At 39.6% G+C, this 17060-nt stretch overlaps 2 protein-coding genes across 2 annotated transcripts; one reads left to right on the top strand and one right to left on the bottom strand.

The window, feature by feature from the left end:
* The first annotated feature begins 1804 nt into the window (after window positions 1–1804).
* On the top strand, window positions 1805–15032 carry LOC145911685 (lysine-specific demethylase 4C-like). The gene is made up of 19 exons (XM_082999101.1): window positions 1805–2003; window positions 2639–2752; window positions 3794–3970; window positions 4181–4374; window positions 4645–4798; window positions 4895–5092; window positions 5174–5298; window positions 5397–5471; window positions 5642–6150; window positions 6227–6355; window positions 6507–6658; window positions 6742–6913; window positions 7337–7473; window positions 12588–12755; window positions 13167–13364; window positions 13737–13901; window positions 14068–14187; window positions 14387–14479; window positions 14712–15032. The coding sequence occupies exons 1-19, from the start codon at window positions 1872–1874 to the stop codon at window positions 14763–14765; spliced, it is 3066 nt and encodes a 1021-aa protein (XP_082855227.1). The 5' UTR covers window positions 1805–1871; the 3' UTR covers window positions 14766–15032.
* Window positions 15033–15397: 365 nt separating this feature from the next.
* Window positions 15398–16815, bottom strand: LOC145896743 (serine/threonine-protein phosphatase 2A 56 kDa regulatory subunit alpha isoform-like). Its single transcript, XM_082985127.1, has 2 exons — window positions 15853–16815; window positions 15398–15766 (listed from the first exon to the last, which is right to left on the bottom strand). Exons 1-2 carry the CDS (start codon window positions 16813–16815, stop codon window positions 15398–15400), a joined length of 1332 nt encoding a protein of 443 aa, XP_082841253.1.
* Between the last annotated feature and the right edge of the window lie 245 nt (window positions 16816–17060).

Here is a 17060-nt window from a genome sequence, read left to right as displayed (position 1 = left end):
GACAACCCTCTTTTATTTTTAAGCAAAACTGCCAGTTAATAGAAAAGAAAAAACTGGTAATAATTGAATTTGGGCGGTAAAAAGCTGCTCTGAACGAAATTTATATGTTGACCCGCAAGTCCAAGATAAGCACACGACTCCGGCTTCCCAAAGCCCTGGAAAATCATGTACGTGTGGAAGGATCCAAACGGGTATGGCCACGCAAGAAAGCTCGAATGATACTTCATGCGCTAAAGTGCCAATACTGATATTGCGACGACTTTATTGTCGTTTTTTTGTAAAACAAACAAAAAAAACATTTGTTTAGAACACTGGTCCATAATGTTAAAAAAATTTAAGCAATTTTCAGAAACACGTCCGGGCTATCCCTGGACATTTATCGATCAGAGATTGTGCTTTGACAAATATGATAATAGGCCTAATTTAGTGTGAGTCGGATTGTGGTAATGGTTTTACTGTCCTTGTCCCAAATCACTTTCACATCCTAGAAGCCGAAGGGCATTTTTCTCCGCGACGCTAAACTTGATTCAATTCCCTATCAAAATTGTAGGCTATTATATCCACCAAGAAAGATTATAACTCCGCTTAGGCAACAGCACAGAACATTGTTTCGCAGCGTTTCCATGACCAGCGCAATCTAAATAATCAAAAAATAATAAACCGTTGCCGGTTTGTCCACCCTTCATATAAAACATGTCAGTAAGCGAAAATTGAACAAATATTAAAAACGATTGAACAAATATTTTAATGGACTTTGTGATCTCCGTTCACAAAATTTCAATTATTATATTTCACCTCAAAAAATTCACAGGGTTTGTTTTGACAATCACAAATAGTAATTACCCACAACGAAAAAACAGAATTGTTGCGCCACCGTACGGTATTCGTACAATTTTGCAGCAAACTGCTGTTTCGCTTTGCTGCTTTTGTAAAATAGTGAACAGTTTTATGTTGTAATGTGTTTCTGGTATTAGTGAGAGGAAAAGCGGAATTACACGTTTTTCAAAATACCCAATTTTCTTGTACCACATGTTTGCTGAAGATGTGTCTGTAAAAACCAAACAAAATTAAAAGTAGACTTACTTCCGGAAGCAATATGTCAAACAATTAGCGTAATTAAAATTTTTATCGGATAATACAACATACAGAACGAAATACTACAAAATGTTTATATGGTTCGGCCAGAAAAATTGCAGTTTTGTATGCAATTAGTGAAAGTTTGTAATTTGGCAATGAATTTTTTTTGGCTAACATTAATGGTGCAGATTACCAGAATGTTTTTCATATGTTAATGCATTATAAATGTTTATGTAAAGAAAAGATCTGACACTGTCAACTTTGATTGGTCCATTTAGGTGAAATATAAATGTTCTGTAAACCAGTATTTTGGATGATTGTGTAATAATCTCGGTCAGTCCTTCAGCAAATTTATTATGAGCGAATTTTCTCAAAACTGCATGGAGGATATATCCATGATACAAACCTGATGGGTAAAAATGTTGACAAAAAATGCTGTTATTCATTGCAATTGTTGTTAGGCGATTGTTGCTTTCACTACATTAACAAATATTTTGTAATCAGTTTTGGGGATCTGGGATTTTAGGTGTATCGGTCTCCTAACTTATTTAAGTGTGTTTACCCAGATAAATGTTTTTACTTACAACTAACAAATAAGACAACCAAATATTAGAATGCGTGGTTGGCTAAAAAATATTACAGTTAAGGATTTTGGAATCCCTAGTTGTTTAACATACATTTGGGATGAAACTGGATAAAATCTAACTTGAATGCTTTGTTTAGTTGTGGAAATATTACGCAAGTAAAATATGTAATAATCCAGTTTAATTAAAAATTAACTGCATAAAAAAGACATGGCTGTAAATGAACCAAACCATGAATGTGCCATATTGGTGTTTCGGCCCACATTGGAGGAATTTAGGGACTTTTCTCGATATATCCAATACATGGAATCTCAAGGTGCACACAGGGGTGGAATTGCTAAGGTAAAAAATTCATTGGTTTCACTGTATATACCTAACTTTTTTTCAGCTAAAGTAAAGTTAAAAATGTTTTTTTTTATATGTGTGTTTTTGGTTGCTCGTTTTTTTTTTTCTTTGATATGTTATGTTTCAACATATCCTTTATTATAATTTAAATTAAATTTCTAAAGGAAATGCACATTAAAATGTAACAAATGAGTTTGCATGATAAAGTGACGGGGCTTACATTGTTTTGATTGTATGTTGTGCAATGTCTGTTCTGCAGGGTTTGACTTGGACACTACTTAGAAAGACCCATGCATATTTACAATTTGTGTGTATTTTAAACATATATATGTAAAGCGCTTAATTTTTCAGTGGCCAATATAACTTCTGTTAAATGTGTACGTGACTTGTTTCCCATCAATTGTTTGCTTTTGTTACACATCATGTTAACCCTGGTCGGACTTAATGTGTGCGTATGGTATACACTGTCTCACATGCAAAAAAATCTAGTAAGAGTATATATGTGGACATATAGTTGATTGTTTGAGGTTTCAAGCATAATTACAAATTAATATCTCTACGTAGCATTTAAGATTAAAAATTTAGCAAAATTTATATGAAAATATTTGAGTTAATTTTAATGCTTGTAACAGGTTATTCCTCCAAAGGAGTGGGTGCCTACTAAAAGTTATGACAACATTGACAACTTCATAATACCTGCACCAATAAGTCAAGTTGTTACAGGTCAAAAAGGCTTGTTCACCCAGGTATTTATTATTGTGTTTTTTTTGCGAAAACAAAATATATACACATGATTGAAAACAAGCTTGTGCACTAAAATACAGGATTGTGTTTGTTTGCATTAATAGCATGGAATAAAACCATGTAGAACGTCACATAAACAATCAAGACTTGCCAAACAACAATGTGGAATAAACAAAGCACAAAAAAATTGTATGTACAAAGGATGTAATTATGCAATAGCACAGATGTATACTTGCCAGGTTTTGTTGAGGTTGGCATAAATAAAATATCTATGACATGGCTAAATACCTTTTTATAAGGTTTTGAGTTCTGCCACTGTAACAAAAATGCATGTATGCCATCACACATGGTATATAAAACTTCAACGCTTAAAAGGTCTTTGGTAGCAAATCATTAAACCACCATTAGTCATGATTTTGTGCATTACAGAAATCAAAATAGTTTTAAACCTGTGTTTTTTGACATATTAAATCAAACTAAACTTCACTTATGTCTTCTGGCATAACTTTAAACTACCAGTACTGCAATAAAGCATTTGTACATGTTCCCTCTAGGTAAATTGCCAGCAAATTAAAAAAAAATATATTTTGGGGGTGGGTGAGGCATTGTTTTAAGTGTTGATTGCCTGCATCGAACTTGCTAGTGAAAATAAATTAAAAACAGTTGGATTTCCTTTGCACAGCTGTTGTCCACTGAATGATCAACACCCACATTTTGAAATACTGTCACTAATAATATGTGAAGGGCACAAAGAAGCTAGCACAAAATATAGTAAAATAACAGATCAAAAGCATTTCACATAAAAGTGTGCAAGATTTTTCAAAGTTTCTCTTGTTACAAAACAATTAAATTTGTGTCTTAGCACTGGCTGATGCCAATATTGGTAGTCTGTTGCTTACTACCATAGTTGTATCCAGATGGGGTATAAGATCCCACATCCCACTACCGTTTCATTTCACAACATACATTTGTTGGAATCATCAAAATCTAAATTTTTGTTCCAATAAAATCTTACTGGAAATTTTGATGATGTAATTTTTCAGTACAACATTCAAAAGAAGCCCATGACGGTAAAAGAGTTTCGACGTTTAACAAACACCACAAGGTTTGAACCACCTTTTCATGAAAACTATGAGGAATTGGAAAGAATGTACTGGAAAAACATTACATTTAACCCACCCATATATGGGGCTGACATCAGTGGATCATTGTATGACAAGGTACATATATATATACTGTTCAAAAATAAATGTAGGCTTATCATAACACCTGACACAGCAGCTAACCTCTATCTAACATTTTCTTGTTGACAAAGCTGCTGTGCGTACCAAATTAAACCTCAAAATAATAAATCTTGACTTTTTCTTAAAGTCACATCCTAATTCTTGTGATTTAAAAGAGTTTGAATTATAATGAACGTCTCTATTTAGGATGTTGATGTGTGGAATGTTGCTCGCCTCAATACCCTCCTTGATGTGATCGAGCTTGACAGTGGGGTTAAGATTGAAGGTGTGAATACTGCTTACTTGTACTTTGGGATGTGGAAGACAACGTTTGCATGGCACACTGAGGACATGGACCTTTACAGTATCAACTATGTTCATTTTGGTGCACCTAAATCCTGGTAAAATGTCAGAAGTTTATATAAGCTATCTTCACATAACGTAAAATTGTGGACAGCTAACATAGCTCAAGTGTTAGGAATACTGTCTGGTTTTCAATATTTGTGACATCCGAGGAAGAAATTGTTTGGTTGCTTGCCACTAATAAACATTTTTCGTTGATTTTGCATAAGTTTTATTGCCTTTTGCATTTAACGCAGTCAAACTAGGTTTGTGATATTATCCTATGTGTCAGGATAATTTTTTGTAAACGTCAGTCTTTGATTTACAAGGTATGCAATCCCCCCTGAACATGGAAAGAGACTTGAACGATTGGCTGCTGGGTTCTTTCCTAACAGTAAATCCAACTGTGGTGCCTTTCTTCGACACAAGATGACAATGATTTCTCCCAACATTTTGCGACAATATGGAATTCCATTCAATAAGGTACTAATATACTTTTAGCCCCACAAAATCTTACTTGGAGGTCAAGCTTGGGTACATGCTAAAAAAGCAACTCAAGATGTTTCATGATTTTTCCAGATGACCCAAGAAGCAGGAGAGTTTATAATAACCTTTCCCTATGGTTATCATTCTGGTTTTAATCATGGTTACAACTGTGCGGAATCAACAAACTTTGCCTCACAACGTTGGATCAACTATGGAAGAATTGCAGAAAAGTGCATATGTAGAAATGACACTGTCACTATTGATATGGACATATTTGTCCATATATTTCAGGTACTTTTGATTTTAAATAGGAAAAACTGATTAACAACACAAGTCACTTTACTCACGTAAACTGTGACTTTAACTGTTTAGCCGGATGAGTACGAATCTTACAAATCTAAAAAACACGAAGTTCGAATGACGTATAACGAAATTCCTTCTGTTCCCGACTTGTCCAAGCCATATGCAAGTTGGAGACATATAGTTGATGAGTACAGGTAAAAATCCTGTTATTTTGTCTTGGTTTTTCTTATTATCAACTCCAAGTAAAAAAGTGAAGGAATACTGTATATACATTCCATCTTTTTATGTTTAGAAAAATTTATGGAACCATAGATTTTGTAAAGAAGAAAATAAACTTACCTCGAAAATCTCCCAACAAAATCAAACAGTAAGTGAGAAACCAACTTTTCAAAACAACCTTTCCCAATTTAAAGTAAAGTTTTTGAAAATCTCTGCCGTTTGTTAAACTTGCATGGTGTGGCAAAACTACTTTGCCACTTATGCTAAACACCATTTTGTTTAATTTTCCTAAATAAATTCACTGTAATTTATGCTTAGGGCATGTGGTGTTGCAACAAGTAAATCTCCACACAAGCAAAAAAGCAAGAGTCCAAAAATGGAGAAAAAAGTGGCCACAGACACAGATATTCAAACTGAAATTGCCAATAGAAACCTTTGTCTTGATGAAAGTCTAATTATGCCTCAAAAAAGTGAGAACCCTGACTCCCAAGATGACTCCAAACCAGATGTTACAGAAGCAACTTCAAACTCGTTTATTGAAGAATGGAAATTGGGACATCAGTCCGTTTTCGATCTTGTTAAAAGTGGTGCCCGGAGAATGTCATCGGCCAGGGCATTGCAACTGAATGAAAACTTACCCAAAAATCAAACCAGTGCTGGTCCTGATGAAACCCAACCTCCTGAAGTGAAGTACAGTTCTGCAAATAACTGGGACACTGTTGCAAAACCAAAAGATGACTTAAGTTCATCATGCACTGTGAAATGTGAACCCCTTTCCTCTCTGCCTCTAGAAGTCGTCGGAAAAGAAACTTTTATTTTAAAGAAAAGTCAGTAAAAATTTCAATATTACTGAGTTAAAAGAAAGGTAATGGAGTCATAACATTTTGGTTAACTTTTTATCAGATTCTAAACTTCTCGGCCAAGAATTTGCAAACCAAGGGATGAAACGGCGTCACCCAGTGAGCAAAAAAGGGACACCTAAAAAAGTTTGTTCCAAAGTCCTGCTTAAGAAGGAGGACTTGCTTACCAAAGGTATTTGATGTTGGGGTTACAATCCGTTTTGAAGCAGTGCATGTAGTACCAGGTGGTTTAGTTACAACAAACACTTAAGTTTACCTGAAAATCAACTTCAGTGTGAATTAAAGTCAGATTTTAACCATATAAATAACCAACTGTTCTTCAGAGGAATTCCCCAAGCCTTCTTTCCCTTCAACCTCGACACCAATATCTCCAGACAGTAGAGTGAGTTTCAAAGAAGAACGAGATTATAATGGAAATTTGGCGAAGCTTGAACCATACTGTGCCATCTGCTCGTTGTTTAAACCCTATTACAAGGTGCTTATATCGTCCCAAATAACATGTTTCAAATTTTCTCCCCACTTCATAAATAAAAAAAAACGCTTGCGGTTGATGTTTAGATTCCCTTAGAGGAAATCTCTACAACCAGGGGATTACCCTCCTCCGTGCCTACAGCGCCACCTGAGAGACCAGGGAATGTTCCCGGTGACAGGACAACCCCACTCATACCTGAGGTTAGCTTTGCTTCGAGTGTGAACCATCCATCACCGCTGGCAGTCTGTGGGCTCCTGGGTAAGTGAAGTAATGTTACAGCTACTTACATGGTGTTGTTAAATGAAGTTACCGGTATATATGTTTGTCCTTATGGACAATCTGGCTGGAAAACAACCCATCCATCAACGTAAATAAAGCTCTTTTTTAGTTCAATTTTCTGCCACTTCCAGCACCAAATAACTACCTGATTAATACACCCAAAACCCAACTGAACTGCCCGTAACTAAGACTACCCAAAACTGGCTTAAATTCGCCCTAGCAACAACGCATGCATATGTGCTTCCTCGGCTGTAAAATTTACCTCCATATATCACTGACTGATTTGTTACGTGATTGCCATATTTGTGACAGACGATATTATTACAAGTACAGACATTACCACCCCAGATGGATCCACCCCACGATAATTACCAGTTTATACTTGAAGTATTTTTGTTTCAGGTCATGACGGCAAGTCTCGTCTCATCCAATGTTGCGTTTGCCTCTTACAAGTTCACGCATCTTGTTACGGTGTAGAGAGGGTGCCCAAGAAAACTCAGTGGACATGTGACCGATGCATGAAACGGGAATGGGACACAGTACGTTGCATCGAAGTTTTCTTGTTAACTTCACCACTAATTTTTCAATGCTCCTTTAAGATAGCGCTTAAAACAGTAATATAAAGAAGGCGGTCATTTTTTATTTTAAATTGCTGTTGCAATGTAAAATTGCATTGTCTGTACGTATATTATGTGTTGTATTCTTCAGTCACAAATAATTCAAGTGTATTGATACAAAACGGTGCGCAGGTTTTATAGACAAAGCCAACACGCAAACAACGCCAGGAACGCAATTATTAGCCACTGAGGTGCGCAGTACATCCACAGGCGTGAGTCGCATTGCCAGACACGCTGATTGCACGGCGAGTCTTAAGCGCCGTTTTGTAAGGTCAACTTTGGGACACATAATGATACAATTACACAACACCTCCCCGCCAATATTGGGTTATGGAACAACGCAAAATGACACTAATAACCATAAAATTTGGGAGGCTTCGGACGCCGTTTCGAGCGCCGGGGTAAACTCTCCCCGTGTGACAACTCCTGCGCCGCAGGTGAATGAGTATTGTCAGGACTAACGATAGTCTCAGGGGTGACCGTGTCGCGCGTATCGGCACGACCGGACTCTTCATCATCGGATGCATCGCGTGATGTTGGGTGATCTGCTGGTTCATCTCCTGGCTCGTCATCTTGGGATGATGCATATCTGGGTCGAAGTTGGTCAATATGTCGTCTCCATATCGGACCTCGGGGAATAACTTTAACCCGAACACTTCGACTTCCGCAACGTTTGATGACCAGTGCGGGAACCCATCGTGGGTCTTTGTCATGCCGTGGTCCGTAATACAGTGCATAGCAAGGATCACCGACGTTGTATGTCCTGTTAACGCGTGTAGTGGAAACACCGTGTTTAACTCCTTGCAACTGCTTTTTCTGAACATCATGTACTGGAGAAGGCATCATGGTGTCAATCTTTGTTCGTATTTGCCTTCCGTTTAAAAGTTCACTTGGGGAGTATCCGCTACTGTTTGGTATACGGCGGTATTGCATGAGAAAAGTTCTCAATGCGTTCATGGGCGGCTCAGAAGACTTTCGTAATGCCTTCTTGAAAGTTTGCACCAAGCGCTCCGCTGCCCCATTGGTCGCAGGATGATAAGGTGCGCCTGTAAGGTGAACAATCCCCCTTTCTTTGCAGTAGTTTCGGAACTCCTCCGATGTAAACGATGGTGCATTGTCGGACACTATGGAGTGTGGATATCCGAAATGCGCGAAATCTTGGTCGAGAAGATCCATTGTTGCTTTAGCGGTGATTGCTTGAGTACGGTGAATGCATGGATACTTCGTATAAGCATCAATTACAACCAACCAGTTGTAACCCATAAAATTTATGGCATGGTCGACATGAATTCGACTCCATGGCTTCTCGGGTAGTATCCATGGATGTACGGGAGCCTTCGGCATTACGTTTCTGTGCTCATCACATGTGCCACACTTTCGACACATGTCCACAATGTCTCGATCTATGTTTGGCCAGTACACCACTGTCCTGGCCAGTTGCTTCATGCGCTGCATGCCGAAATGGCCCAAATGCAGTAGCTGCAAAACTTTGTCACGTAGTTTTGCTGGAATGACGATTCTGGAGCCATACATAAGAACTCCATATGACGTAGTGAGAAAATTACTCACTTTCCGGAATTCTTCCGTCGGTTCATCGGAAGATTGTCTTGGCCAACCTTCGTGCGTGTATTGAATCACCTTGCTCAATATTGGGTCTTTTGAAGATTCTTTTCGTAGTGCTGAGGAGTCCATTTGCACTTGCATTCCGACTGTTTCGATGGCACAAACGATGTCTACGTCATCAGCACTTTCCTCTCCGTCGAAAGTTGTATCATCGCCTTGTGGAAGTCGGCTTAAAACATCAGCATTATTGTGTTCGTTGGTTTTTCTATACTCGATGGTGTACTGAAATTGGTTCAAGAAAAGTGCCCATCGAGCCAACCTGTTGGCTGCCAAAGCTGGTGTAGGCTTTTGCGGACCAAATAAAGACATCAGTGGTTTATGATCCGTTATCAGGATGAATCTTCTTCCAAACAAATATTGAAAGAACTTCTTTAGAGCGTAAACGATTGACAAAGCCTCCTTTTGAATTTGACTGTAATTCCTCTGGCTTTGTGTCAAAGTTTTAGAAACATTGGCAATTGGTCGCTCACTGCCGTCGGGAAAACGGTGAAACAACGTAGCACCAATTCCAACACTTGATGCGTCACAGGCAATACCCACAGGAATGGATGGATTGAAATGAACCAACACTTGGTCTCTGGATAGTAAGTCCTTCAGCTGATTGAAAGAACGTTCTTCTTTTTGACTCCATTTCCAAGGAATGCCTTTCTTTGTGAGACGGTAGAGTGGTTCTGCTACAGTTGAAAATTCTGCAGGCAAAAATTTTGCATAAAATTGTACAGATCCAAGGAAAGACCGCAGCGTCGGTACATCGTGCGGAGCAGGCATACGTTGTACAGCGTCGACTTTGGAACCCTTCGTGATGCCCTTGTTGGAGAGAACATGGCCAAGGTACTCAACCTGCTGTTGAGCAAATTTGCATTTTTGCTTCCTGCAACGTAAGCCTTTGTCTTGGAGCCGTTGCAACAAACGTTTGAGATTGTGAAGGTGGTCCTTGGCAGACGAACCACTGACCAATATATCATCTAGATATACTGCTACACCCGGTAGGTCTTTAGTGATATCATCCATAATTTCTTGAAAATAAGCTGGCGCAGAACTGATACCAAAAGGCAATACGTTCTGTAATAAAACTCCGCGATGTGTGCTCAGAGCAAGCTTCTTCCGACTTTCTGGTCCCAACTTGATTTGATTGTACGCATCCGCCAAATCGATCTTCGTGAAGCCATAACCACCACCTAACTTCCGCATTAAATCTTCTGGTAATGGCAATGGGTGACGATGAACTTCCAATTGTGAATTGACAGTCACGGAATAATCACCACAAATTCTTAAAGCAGGCTTTTGCGAAGAAGTAATTGATTTGCGGACCGGAACTATTGGCGTACCCCAGTCGTTGAACTTCACTGGAGTCCAAATTCCTTTGCTTATCCCGGAATCTAAAACCTGGGACAAATCACTCTGCATAGCGAACGGAACTGAACGCGGTTTGCAGAAAACTGGTTTTGCGTCGTCCTTAAATTGTACCTCCAGTTCATAATCTTGAAGACAGCCTAAATTGGGCTCAAACAGTTCTGCGAATTCATTGCATAACTTGACACACTCTTCATGTAGTGATATGTCTTGCGGTTCTTGAGCGGTTACGGCTTGTAATACCTCTGCAGCTTGTAAGCTTGACTTGCCGTACAGAACTTTGTCCAACGAAATACCCATTTTCTGTATTCCGTTCCGCCCCACCAAATTCAAACGTTGAATGTCGCAGACGTTGAAATGAAGGTAAGCTACTTTTCCGGAATCTGCATAACTGGTAGCAGACGTAAATGTGCCCATTACCGGCAAGTTGTGCCTGCTTGCAGACTGATACTGGGACGTTGCTTTGTGCAGCTGTGGAGAACCAATCTTCTTCCATGTTTCTTTTGACAGAAAATTTCCGCCGGTAGCTGTATCAAGTTCTATGTTCAGCGAACGATCGTTGATGCAAATTGGAACTTCCAACTTGGGCGTGGCTGCTTCAATACTGGAAACGCAATTCAGTTTCTCAATTCTTTTAACGCCATGGGACGAGCGCTGTCGAATCTTTTTGCGGCAAACGGATTCCAAGTGTCCAGTTAGGTGACAAAAATGACAGGTTGCATTCTTGAAACGACATTCGGAAGCCTGATGCGAAGTCTTGCCACATCGATAACATTTCCTCCCTTCAGGTAATTGCACCGTCCTCGAATCCACTTTACGTTTCTCCCACGGCTTAGCTGTAGCACGTACCTTGAACACCGAAGTCGATGGCTGCATCCCGTAAACAGTTTCTTTAGCCACTTTGGCAGCATCTTCGGTCTCAACCGCAATGTCAATCGCACGAGCAAAACTCAATTCGTCATCCTTTGTCCTAAACAGAGCTTTTAAAACCGCCTCGTTTTCAATTGAACAGATAAAACGAGTGCGTAAAGCTTCATCCAATGGATCTATGATGGATGCAAAGTCGCAAGTTGCTGCGCTTTGTCGAATGCGAACAGCGAGCTCTTGAATTGTTTCTCCCGGCTTGCGCTTCATGTCGGTCCAAAACTTGAACCTTTCGCGGACTATGAAACGTTTGGGGTCAAACTGAAACTTCATATGTTGGACGATTTCTTCTAACGTGAGCTCATTTATGTCTCTTGGTGGCGATTCCTGTGCAGCCAAATTGAAAAGCATCTTGTACACCGTTGAAGATTGATTCGTCAAAAATACCTTGGCCAGTCGATCGTCAGGTACCAAATGAGCTTTGGCAAACGTGCAAAACCGGGACCAGTAGTCAACCCACAGCTCTGAAGTCGAATCAAAAGGCAAAAAATTGGGCGTATTTAGGTGAGTTACCGTTGATGCCGTTCCTTCCGTCGATCCTTCACTCGAGCGAGGCTTTCCCAGAATTGCGATCATCGCCTCCATTTGTTCTTGGTGTCGACGTTGTTGTTCTTCATGTTGACGTTCTTGGGCTTCGTGTTGTTCTTGGTGTCGACGTTCTTGTGCTTCAAGTTGACGTTCTTGAACTTCACGTTGACGCTCTTGGGCTTTAAGTTGACGTTGCATCATCTCCACAAGCTTCTCCATGACCAGAAATCCCGTCCTCGTCGCCAAATAACTGTTGTATTCTTCAGTCACAAATAATTCAAGTGTATTGATACAAAACGGTGCGCAGGTTTTATAGACAAAGCCAACACGCAAACAACGCCAGGAACGCAATTATTAGCCACTGAGGTGCGCAGTACATCCACAGGCGTGAGTCGCATTGCCAGACACGCTGATTGCACGGCGAGTCTTAAGCGCCGTTTTGTAAGGTCAACTTTGGGACACATAATGATACAATTACACAACATTATGTTATTTTTACTTGAATCATTCGTAACGCCGGGAAAAAAATGTTTTGCCTCTGCACCCATTCTCTTTCCTCAAGTTCAAAAGCGCTGCATGAGAGTAACCTGTGCACGTTTGTATTGTAGCAGTGCACGCTTTGCTGCTTCAAGGGTGGGGCACTCAAGCGTATCAGCGGTGGTCAGGGTTGGGCTCACGTGGTTTGCGCCATCGCCATACCTGAAGTTTTCTTCGACAACACTCCACAACGTTCCAACATTAATGTGTCCAAAGTAACTTTGTCTCGACTTAAGTTGGTGAGTGCACAAAAATCAACCATATTGTTTATATGAAGAGCAAGCTTTGATGCAAAACACTGCATGCATTGTGTCTGTGCAATAACTCCAATATCTCTTCATTCGTCATGTTTTGTTAAACTATGTTACATTTTTAATATTGGGTGTTGTATGCGTGACAGTTTTGTTCAAGACTATTGCGTAATGTTTCTATTATAAGCAATGTGGAGCCAATAATATGAATTGTGTATAAGCTGCAGACAAATGGCCACTGTTTCGACCTAAAAGGTCTATCAGTGCAGCTGGTGTGACTATAAGACGACTTTGCTGACCAAACGGCCAAGTTTCTATTATAGTTTGCATATTGCATCGCAATAATTTAAATTCGTAACACACAGAAGCAGTGGTAGCGGAACATATATATTTTGTTAGAAATGTACCTACTGCAAAGACAACAAGTTCAAGCAAACAAGCGGAGTTTGCCTTCAATGCTGCGCGGTGAAGTGTGCCGTGTCCTTCCACACGACGTGTGCTCATGCAGCAGGCATTCCGATAGAGCCGGGAAATTGGCCTTTCCCTGTCTACGTTCATTGTAAGGAACACGCCATGATGAAACTAACCGGCTTGGAGGTTAGTAAGAGTGTTAACCAGATGTGTGAACTTATTGAGTTGGGCGTTTTAATATTGTTTCATGGTACACAAACAAAGTATCGACAGCAAAATTAGCCAAATTGGTTTTAAGGATAAATAGAAAAAATATAGATGGCAAAGTGGAGCCAATAATATGAATTGTGTAAGCTGCATACAGATGGCCACTGTTTCGACCTAAAAGGTCTCATCAGTGCAGCTGGTGTGACTTTCAGACGAGTTTGCTGACCGAACGGCCAAGCAAAGAAAAAATGTAGATGGCAAAATTGCCGCATTGAGATGACTTGTCACAGTGTGTTGTGTTTGTTAGTCTAAAGGTGCCATTACGTCCCTTAAAAATGTGTAATTTGTTAGGGAGAACAAGGTCCTCTCCTGAGCATCGGCCAAGCTGTTGTTGCCAAACACGAGAAGGGAAAGTACCATCACGGTCACGTGCACCAAGTTACTTCGCAAAACTTTTTCAAGGTTAACTTCAGGGACAATTCATGGAGTGATAACCTCTACCAACAGGACATACTGGTTCGTGCATGTTATAATGTCAATTACGTATTGTATATAACGCGCTTGTTTGCTACTATTCGTCCCCTTATATGCAACCCACATTTTCCCAACGAATAATCTGACTCAAAATCGCATCGTATGTTAGTCGGAATTTCTTTTTTAATCTTCTGTCGTTTTGTCTTAGAATCATGACTGGGATAGTGGGGAATTCCCACAAGTTGGAAGCTCGGTGCAAGTTCGATGGACGGACGGCGACATGTATGACGCTGAATACAGGGGTTATTCAGTACAACAGATTATTAAGGTAAGCAAGTGTTCAATTTTTCACATGAAACGTCGTAAAAACCGGGGAATTGAACGATGTTTGCACTGTATCGGTTGCGTGATTTGGATAAACGGTCGGGTTGCATCCTAAAGATGCTGTCTGTGCTGACAAATCTTGGTCGTTTTTTGTACGCAAAAATCTCCTCCTTTCCCCATCGTATACTGCTTACTGTTAATAGGTTCGTTTTGGTGACGGTTCTGTGAATGAACTGGAAAGATCCCATGTCTTTACCGAGGAAGAGGGCATTCCCCAGCGCATACGGCGAAAAATGGTGAACTATATGTAACAATGTCAACAAGATGGTGAAACTTAATTTTGTTGATGACAAAAACGTTTTTTGATAGGCTATGTATATACATATTTTATGAAAACATAACACGTATATAGAAATATGGCTGTTCGTTGGAGATATTGGTAAAAACTTTTATGGCGGAAAAGTTAAAAAACATTTTGTGCTTTATTGAAGTTCTGGTGTATAACACCTTGTCTGCTGTTTTGTTCAGGGCAAGCAAATCCTCGTAACACCGGATATAGCTACTACGTCATCGTCAAAGTGATGTCATTCTTGCTGGTTTTGAAATTTCAACGTCGTGTAGTTCAACTTGGCAATGGAAGACATGTTTAACATAAAATGTGTTGCAAGATAATTTTCTTGAAATCACTCCAATCAAATTTGCCTTTGCTTGGCTTTGTACGTTTGTGTTGTCCGTTTGTGCGGATTGCACCACATAGTTTATCAACGTTCCTTTGTTTTAATTTTGTCTTTGTTAGATTCGCATTGGCGCTTTTGTATTTATGATTTGTCGTGAATAAAACGCATACAATTGATAACTTTTTAACTCGATCCGACAAGTTCTCAATTTTGTACGCAAATTTTGCGAATTTCTCGACTTGCGGCCCAGAAATTACAAAAAAATTGACAGGCTGTCCAATGGGCTGTGCAATTATTACATGTACGAAGGTTTGCACTGTATAGTTTTATTACCTATGGACAATTACTAGCATTTAAAGGTTGCAACATTAAAGCCAAAACAATCGTATACAGTATCAACAGCGTTCTTTAAGGACTGGTACTAATTTATACCAACTACTGGCCAAGTTGAAAGACCCATCAACGGGCCATATATGCGTGTATGTTTTACGAAGGCCCAGGCACCCATTCTCCTTTAAAAGTTTAAAAAGTTTTTGATCACGTTTTATTTTCGTTTGCAGAGATTGTTTCGTTGCAAACTTTTTCTTCCCGGTTAGGAGGCGTAACGCTGGGTAAATTTGCTAGTGCTGCCACTTTATCCCATCTTGCAGCCATTTCTTCCTGATTCTTTCGCTCTGTTTTCTTTTTCTGTCTGATGGTAGAGAGCATCGTAGCAAAAAATTTTTGGTCCACTGTCATGAAGTTCTTTATCACATTGGTGGACATTGTAATGATCGTCTGGTTCCAGTGGAAGTTTGATACTTGTAGGAGGCTCGGTAATACGAGCGGAAAGACCTGAGCGGTGCTCACTTCCATCAAGCTTACAATGTACTCGTTGTCCCAAAAGTACAGAGCACGTTCCGCTACCTACAAAAAGTGTACTAAAATAGAGATATAATAAAGAAAAATACCTAAAAGTTACAGGAGATAAAAGTGTTCTATGATATATTTACCTGGAAATGTTCACTTTTGACGCACTTTGCCAGCTGAACAAAAATGGCTCTTTGTACTTTTAAAAACTGTGTCGGCTGCATTACGTCAATTATTTCCTCGAGTTCGCCAAGAAACATCACTTCTTTCGTACTCACCGTCTTCGGCCAACGTTTCAGAAATTTTGAAACAAAAGCCTCAGTTAGTTCCGGGTCTTTCTCGAGATATTGTACAACGCAATACACTAACTGCGCCTGATAATATTGAAGATATGGCGTAGAATGCAGGGGCAAAAGAATTTGAAAAAGAAACTGCTTATGCTCCCGTTTGAGTGGGCAGGAGTAACCATTTATTATACTTCCAAACACTTCTAATATTTCCGTAGCTCCAGGGAAGTTCAAATCCTCGTAAACCACCTCAAGAAACTTGTTGTTAACTTCATTTCGAATGTATGCTCTTAAGCCGAGAAACTTTCCATAAATCCGGTGCAGTGCAGTTTTAAGGCACTCTCTTTCGTTTAAGTCTGGGCTGGCAAAGCGGTTCAGCAAATTCGTCACGAAAGAATGATCTATAAATTTTTTGGCTTCGCTTGGTTGAAAATCTGGGGACTCAATTACTCGAAAGAAGTACGTGTACACCAATTGTAAATGAGGCCAATCAGGAACCACAATCGGGTCGTCTTCGTCAGGGTCGTACGAATCATCTTTTGGAGGAACAGTTTGAAACAAATTGTGTGCAATCATAGAAAACGACATTGCGTACAATGGTTCTATCAACACTCCTCGACTCTCCTCAATAAACTCTGTAATCTCCTTGAGGTAAATCGTTTTTAATTCCTTTTCTTTTACTTGAGAGTTGACTTGTTCGAAGTTAAACATGTAACAGCAAAAACGTAACTTCTTTGCAAAGAGATCAAGGCGCGCTGCTGGCTTCGCAGTTGTAAGCAACGGCAAAGGCGTGGGAGTCTTGGCAACTTTTTCAGGCATCGTTTTGTTCTGTCGACTAATTTATGTGAGTTCATAGGTTGGTATTTTCACTTCTAATGACACGACAATCGATACTGTTTCTTCACAATGCGATAATAGAAAACTTTTGCACACACAAAGCACTTGCTGTAATACACAGGTTCAGTCATAATGTGCTTTGTGTCCATAACAGTCATTTTACAGGAATTCTTTTGCATTGTCTTTTTAAAATGAAAAACGTGCATCGTTACATGACAGGTTGGTAG

The sequence above is a fragment of the Ascidia mentula genome, chromosome 1 (assembly GCF_947561715.1).
Source record: "Ascidia mentula chromosome 1, kaAscMent1.1, whole genome shotgun sequence".
Lineage (NCBI taxonomy): Eukaryota > Metazoa > Chordata > Ascidiacea > Phlebobranchia > Ascidiidae > Ascidia > Ascidia mentula.
This window is presented reverse-complemented; position numbering and strand designations above follow the sequence as displayed.

Bases quoted from the DNA above. Each gene is read 5' to 3' on its own strand.
- LOC145896743 (XM_082985127.1), bottom strand. From the start codon at position 16,815: ATGCCTGAAAAAGTTGCCAAGACTCCCACGCCTTTGCCGTTGCTTACA. The intron at 15,767-15,852 runs GTAAATATATCA...CACTTTTTGTAG, and splicing joins TCAAAAGTGAACATTTCCAG to GTAGCGGAACGTGCTCTGTA.
- LOC145911685 (XM_082999101.1), top strand. From the start codon at position 1,872: ATGGCTGTAAATGAACCAAACCATGAATGTGCCATATTGGTGTTTCGG. The intron at 2,004-2,638 runs GTAAAAAATTCA...TGCTTGTAACAG, and splicing joins ACAGGGGTGGAATTGCTAAG to GTTATTCCTCCAAAGGAGTG. The intron at 4,799-4,894 runs GTACTAATATAC...TGATTTTTCCAG, and splicing joins ATGGAATTCCATTCAATAAG to ATGACCCAAGAAGCAGGAGA.